The 7,390-nt window shown below is 50.1% G+C and overlaps 1 protein-coding gene and 1 non-coding gene across 2 annotated transcripts; both read right to left on the bottom strand.

Moving 5' to 3' along the window:
* On the bottom strand, positions 1-74 carry TRNAV-CAC (transfer RNA valine (anticodon CAC)). The gene has a single exon. It is a non-coding gene; the product is annotated as a tRNA-Val (tRNA).
* A 379-nt stretch (positions 75-453) lies between these two features.
* Positions 454-4,846, bottom strand: LOC109746716 (pentatricopeptide repeat-containing protein OGR1, mitochondrial). Its single transcript, XM_073496380.1, has 3 exons — positions 1,966-4,846; positions 1,778-1,887; positions 454-1,093 (listed from the first exon to the last, which is right to left on the bottom strand). Exon 1 carries the CDS (start codon positions 4,844-4,846, stop codon positions 3,038-3,040), a length of 1,809 nt encoding a protein of 602 aa, XP_073352481.1. The 3' UTR covers positions 454-1,093; positions 1,778-1,887; positions 1,966-3,037.
* Positions 4,847-7,390: the final 2,544 nt, after the last annotated feature.

Below are 7,390 nucleotides of genomic sequence, written 5' to 3'. Positions count from 1 at the left end.
TGTCTGAGCCCAGGTTCGAACTGGGGACCTTTAGTGTGTGAGACTAACGTGATAACCAACTACACCACCCAGACGGCTTGTTCATACTTCTACTAAACCTTTATAATAGGATAAGGGTATCGCTGTACGCGACCACGCCGAATGATCAGATGAAACAAAATAGAGATGTATGGACTCAGATGCATCAGAGATGTTATGGACTGGAGTTCAGACTGAAGTGGTACACTAAGCGGGAGGCCCGCATCCGCCACACAACTGCCGCATATTTTAAGTGGGAGGCCCGCATCTACCCACATAATTTTAAGTGGGACAAGTGGGTTTAGTGGGCATTCCACATACCATCAAAATTCACAAAACACTTTCTTTTTGCATCAATCAAAATTCACAAAACACAATACCATAGCAAGCAACCACTACGCCTATCTACATTTACATCAATTGGACATAACAGTCTTTTTCTTTGGAGAAAGGCCATCATGGCTAGCTTTATTAAATCACAAAATAATTACATCGTTCACTAATTGGCTGATAAGGAAACCCGGAGGTTCATCAGTCCAATTATCATTACTCTAATTACAAAAACTGAATTTAGCTAGCTCATGAGCTACTGAATTAGCATCACGATAACAATGCAAAAGGATGACCTTCCCTATTGATGTTGTTGTATCAATGCATTCTGCAAATATTGCTGCTGCTGCATCCCACCATTGATTTTGCCCCTGGCAATAATTCACCACACTCAAAGAATCAGATTCCGCTTCGATTCTGTTAAATCCCAAATGTTAAGTTTAAACCACCTCGCATTGCCATGGCCTCAACTGCCGTTACATCAGCTGCCACCGGAATGAATCTACATTGAGCAGCAATAAAATGGCCTTTATCGTCCTGTAGGACAGCACCTGTCGCCCCGGATCCCTCCTCTGCATGGTAGGAAGCATCTACGTTTAATTTGATAAATTTTGGACATAACAGTCTTGACTTCTATTTCTATCATGTTTTGGCATGACTCAAATTTTTGTAGAGAGAAACAAGCAAACAGTCCCTTGTCAGCACTGTGAGCTGGAATCTTCAGGTTGATCCACAGATATATGAACTGCAACAAAAAATATAATACTTTCAGAGTGTACCACAAGAAGAAAGCCTAAAGAAACAGTACCTACAATTCACGTAGTAAAGAGGGCATTTGTTTCATAACAAGAGCTAAAAACAACATAATTCAAGCCTACGCTTACAAGCTCCTGTGATTTTCCTTACATTTTTCCTTAGCAAACTTAAGATGAGCACAGAAATAATCTTTATTACTACCCCTGTACCAAAATATAAGTATATTTTGATACAGAGGGAGTAGTTCAACAACAATCAGTGGACTGCATGTACTCCCTCCGTTCCAAAATATAAGTCTTTCTAGAGATTTCAATACGTGACTACATACGGAGCAAAATGAATGAATCTACACTCTAAAATATGTCTACATACATCCGTATGTTGTAGACCATTTGAAATGTCTAAAAAGACTTATATTTCGGAACGGAGGAAGTACTATACTAATAAGAAGACCAATTACCAAGTTAGCAAATACACCAAAAGTGGGTTTATTCACAGATTAAAATAATAGCAAATCAGAAACTGTGATTGGATTGATGATAGTGATATAATCCTTGGTTCAGAACTTGAAGTCAATTCTTATGCCATCTTCCCATAGCAAGAAAAATCAAGACTTTACATTATATATTAGCTGCAAATTATGGGAGACTTCATGGACATACAGTGATCAAACCTTCTACAGGCATCAATCACTTCCTGCACCGTCACGGCACCTGAAGCTGCACTGACAGCCATGCCTGATCATATCGCTTGATTCACAGACGATTCGGACGCATCCGCTTCCTGCACCGTCACGGCACTTTCAGGTTACAAAATATAAATAGAGAATATACAGGAACCAAGCTAATGTTCTGAACTTACAGCTGTTAATCCACCATCATCAGGAGTATGTTCTGAGACGCGTAACCGCAGAGGAGGTGCTAGATAACTCGGTCGGAGCCATTCACTCTATTTCTCCTCCCACTAAAACTTGATCTTGCTCCAACTACACCTTCGCGTAGATGACTGAAACTGAGTCTTCCTGCAGTCCTGCCCCTCAACTCCCTGCTTATATACACAGCTTGGGCAAACCTCCTGCCCTTGTTGTTAAAATTTGAATTTGTGTGTTTTCCTCTTCACACGCAAGCAGGCAAATGGCAACACCTGTCAACATGCTGGCTTTTAATGCAAACAACATTAAACCTTTGGAGCATACACCAAGCAATTGTAAATTTGTAGTCAGAAATTTCATATCTTACTAAATTCAGAACAAGGCACAGCCTCACATCAACTGATTGACAGACGAACATCTGTGGCATATTCATGAGCTGAGCATGTTGTTGTAATGCTAACACCGGCGGAGCTACGGCAAGGCCGGATGGACCATGGCCCTCCCAGGACCGAAGCAAAAATAATAATTGTATGAAGCCCAGCACACAACAATGCACTGATTTCCAATTTGATAGCACTGTTTCTACTCTGTGGCCCGCCCAGCTTTTCTTTGGTAGCTCCACCACTGAATGCTCACATGGCATACCCATACAGTTTGATTGGCCATAAAACCTCACTTCGCTGGGTTACAACTATTGCGTAATCAAACTCCGTGTCCCATCCCAATGAATCTATCAATAACATTCCTTGGCTATTGACTAAATCATAAAACATAAATTCAGTATACTGCATAAGGCCCCAGCAAATTATCATTTGAATCTCATCCTTGACACTTGACATTGGAACATTATACTAGAAAATTAGGATTTTTACCTTGTTCTTCCGGGGCTAGTCTTGGTTCTTGAGGGTTCTTTGCAGACTTCAACGCCGTCGCCAACCGCTGGTTCCGGCTGCTTCGTGTTCACGACGCCGTCCATCGTCCAGTCTGGAGTAGGACACAGAACAAGTAGGAACACGAATCTACAACACATTCTTATGCACATGGCAAACAGCTAATGACCAGTCACCAGAAATCTCCACATGAGCAATGGCCATCTCTGAAGTGATGGAACCGGGTGCGGTCCCTCATGATGATCTCCCTTCCATACACCCGGGAGACGAGCTTCGTGCTCTCGTGACAATCACTGCACACCCGGAGGTTCTTGATGATCCTGATGGGCGCACCCGGAGAGGAGGCGATCAGGGCGAAGGCAATGGCGAGCCTCTCGCTGTGGTAGGACAGCGCACCTACTTTGTCCTCCTCCTCGACGTTGAACATCACAGCCGTGGTGCTCGGCCGGTGCCCGCATTCCTTCAATCTGGCTTGGATCTCTTGAATCATGGCGTATATCTCCCTTGAGGCAGGGTGTGTCTTGTCACCCATCAAGAATTCATGGAGAACACCATTGATGTCAAGGAGGCTTGACCCGGGGCTCTTGTCAATGCCCATGGCCTTCATCTCCTTCCTCGCCTTCTTTGCGTCCTCCCATAGTTTCATTCTCGCGTAGAAGTTGGACAGCAGGACATAATTTCCACTGTGCTCTGGCTCGAGCCTCATCAGCTCTTGGATCATCCTCTCCCCAATTTCTAGCTTGCCATGAATCCCACATGCCCGTATCAAAGACCTGTACATTGCGGCGTTCGGCGTAATGTCCATCCCTCGGATAAGCTTCTCGGCAACATCAAGATGACCAGCTCGGCCCAGTATGTCAACCATGCATCCATAATGCTCAATCCTCGGTGTGACCCCAAACTGAATCTCCATTCTGTCGAAGAGCCACTGCCCTTCATCCACCAACCCAGCGTGGGCGCACGCGCACATCACCGCCAGCACCGTGACGCTATCAACCGGGAAGCCCTCGGCACACATCCTGTCAAACAAGGTGAGGGCAACTCGGCCATGCCCATGGAATGCCAAGCCCTGGAGCATGGCATTGTAGCAGCATGTGTCCATGTCCGTAACGCCAGCGAACACCTGCTCGGCCAGGTCCATTTTGCCGCACCTGGTGTACATCTCCACGAGCGCGGTGGCCACGTAACAGTTCACGGTCAGCCTGCGCTTGAGAGCATACGCGTGCGCCCACAGGCCGTGCCCGAGAGCGCCGAGCTCCCCGCATGCGCCGACGACGGCGACGAGCGTGATCTCGTTTGGCGGGACCGTCGATGAGACCATGCGCGCAAACAGCTCAAGAATCTCCGCCGCCTCGCCGGCGCACGACGAATCCCTGGCCCGGCGCGCGTAGGCGGTGAGCAGCGCATTCCAGGCCGGCAGGTCCGGCTCGGCGATCCTGTCGAACACCCGGCGGCAGGACGCGATCCTGCCACAGCGGGCGAAGGCGTCGAGCAGCGCGGACCCGAGGACGCGGTCGCTGGAGGCGGCCCCGGCGCCGAGGAATTTAAGCGAATGGGTGGCGAGCGCGAGCGCGGTGCGGGGTGGGGAGGCGCGGAGGAGGGCCGGATAGGTGAACTCGTTGGGGCGGAGGAGCGGGGGAGAGGCGAGGAAGAGGAGGGAGTAGAGGGGGGGCGCGGAAGGGAGGTGCGCGAGGAGGAGGGAGTTGGCGAGAAAAGCGGTGGGCGGCAGTGGGGAGCATAGGAGGAGCTGGAGGCGGTGGGAGAGGGAGGGGACGGAGGAGGAGGCGAGGCGGAGGAGGAGGGTGAAGTTGGGGGAGTGGAGCGCGAGGCCGGAGGTGAGGAGCAGCGCGTGGAGCTGCCCGAAGACGCGCGGCGCGGCGGCCCGGAGCCGGCGGAGCGCCGGCAGCGGGTCGGCGGCGAGAGGGTGGCGGGAGGGAACCGCGTCTGGGCTCATTTGCGCCATAGGCTGATTGGGAATCATTTGCCTTTATGGGCTTGAGTAACAACACTACAGTCTTGGCCCAGGAACTGGACATAAACCGTGGTTCATGCGACCTGTGCCTACTGTATAGGATCGGTAGATCGAGCAGCGAGCCGGCAGCAGCGCTAGAAGTTTGATCCATGGAGTCGACTCCTCCATCTCTCTCCTAAGCCGGGTTATCGTTCGCCTCCCCATGCCCGTCGACCACGGCCGCTTCTGCGGTGTGTGCCGATCATGGCCCTTGGCCGTGCACCACAGGCACAACTACCATGGATCGTCCACTCTGATGAAACCTTCGTCACTCTCCTCGACCGCATCTTTGCACCGCCTTCCTCTCCCGACTGGCAATACGAGAATCATCGGTTCCACCAACAGCGGTTGGCTCGCCCTTTGGCATAGCGGATGATGCTTATGGAGGCAAGCACACAAAACTACTGTATTTGCGTAATCTTTTCTTCGGCACAACCGTTCCGCTTTCCGGGTTAGGCTCTGTAATCAGCCATGTAGTTGTTCCGCTAGGGCCGGATCGCCATCACTATTGAACTGCTCCTACAATCGCAAGGTTCAAGTTCTCGAGGCAGACATGGACATAGGTGGGTGGGTTCCGGTCACCGCCGATGTGCTAGGCTCTGGTCGTGCGTTGTTCCCCAGTAAGTACCCAGTTTCCACCCATGGAGAGGTCGGATCGTCATTTCATCTTCTACTTTGTCGATGAACATGGCAAGATCGATCAGAGACATAAACTATGGTATGAAATCCTCATGATGGTGGTGTCTCCCTCGACAACCAGTGGTTTAACAACCATCTAAGATGTTCCAGTGTGTTCTTTTATATTCTTTATTTTTCTCAAACACAAACACTTAAACATGTAGCTTTATTTGATGTTCTCATAATTGAGAATTCAAAAAGGTGATATTTCAGGACAATATGTCCTGAATACGGAAACTCAAAACGGCCCCGAGCTCATATGGTCTGTTAGAGTTGTGTCGAATATTGTGTACAAGGTAGGTTACGGACTTGTGGTTGTATTGTGTTTAGATAGGATATGGAGTCGTGTTCAAGTAGGACACTTGTATCCTAGGCCTCTCATATATAGTGGGGGTAGACATACGATGTAACCTATGCCAACATAATAGCACAAGCACGCGGGGGAGCCGGCGGCGTGTGTCGGCGCCTGGGCGGCCGGGGTGCGGTATTGTGACGGCGTCACGGGGAGGAGCGCCCGTAGTTAAGCCCCGGAGATGTAGCCATATCGGTGAACCTCGTTAACAAATCTCGGTGTTGTGCTCGTGTGATTGCTTGGTCCTCGGATGATCAACGATGGCCTCGGATTTAATTCTAACAAGTGGTATCATGAGCAAGGTTACGAAGAGGTGGTTGTGCGTTGATCAAGAAGGAGGATGAAGAAGAACATCGACAGAAATTTGTGGAAGCGATCGTAATGCGGGACAGTATGGTCGGCGAGTTGCGAGCTGGAAGCAGAGTTGGTCATGTTGTAATCTTCAAGAAGTGATCGGATGGTGCGTGTGCTAGCGGGAGACAAGGTCGGGCGAGTACATCGCGAAACGTGCGGCGATTGATCTAGTGGATCGATTCGGGCGAGCATGCATGCGGCGTGTCTTTCGGGCAAATTCCCGGCGAGGTCGGACGATGGAGCAAAGGTGTCGTGGTATTCTAGATCGACTCGGTCTCGGCAAGATCGATGTGATCGAAGGAACGTGAACACAAGCAGCTCAGTCCGAGGCGCGCACGGGGTGGCAGCGGCTACGCTGGCCCAGGTGCCTAGCAGAGCCCATGGTGCGGCAAGGCACAGGGGGAGCTGCAGGCGGGACATGCTATTCGCGGGAGCATCGTGGAGTTGCTGACGCGTTGAAGCTGCAAGGCATCGGTGAGATTTGTTTGAGACAAAAAAAGAACAATCTGCAGTATTGGTATTGACGTGGCATGGACAACAACACAATAAAGAAAAGGAAGCTTTGGAGGTTATGGGGGAAAGGCTTGGTGCACCCTTGGAGACTACCAGGAAAGTTAAATTTTCTTTTGGAAGTGTTGCTAATTGCACATGAGGTTTTACATGACGATGGCAGATTGGTGATGTGCGTACAAGGCTTATGGAGTCTGGAGCATGTCGTGCAGTCGGATAAATTCGGCTGGGTTGGACTAGACAGTCCGACGGATCGACGGAAGTTGGTTGGTACAGAAGACGGTGGTGGAATCGGCGACAACGACATAGGTGCATGATGCTGATGGTGACCGACTTCTGGGCGTGAAAACACGCGGCACTGGCCTGAGTGCTTGTGTGGCTTCGACAAGACTATGGCGCGGGGTTGATTCAGGATGGTGCACACGAAGCTTGAAGTCAACGGGGCGCGGGATGGACTGATCATCTACCATGGGGTCATGTTGAAGGTGGAGCTGGATTGAGGGGCTACGGTGTAAGGATCCAGGGAATCGAAGCCTATTCAGCAAGGGAGGAAAGCGAGTGACATGCAGTTCGGACTGGAGCCCAGTGGTCTGATGGAAGCGTGAAACTCGTCATCGGTC

The sequence above is a fragment of the Aegilops tauschii genome, chromosome 4 (genome assembly GCF_002575655.3).
Source record: "Aegilops tauschii subsp. strangulata cultivar AL8/78 chromosome 4, Aet v6.0, whole genome shotgun sequence".
Classification (NCBI taxonomy): domain Eukaryota; kingdom Viridiplantae; phylum Streptophyta; class Magnoliopsida; order Poales; family Poaceae; genus Aegilops; species Aegilops tauschii.
Note: the sequence above shows the minus strand (reverse complement) of the source record. Positions and strands in the feature narration are given on the sequence as shown.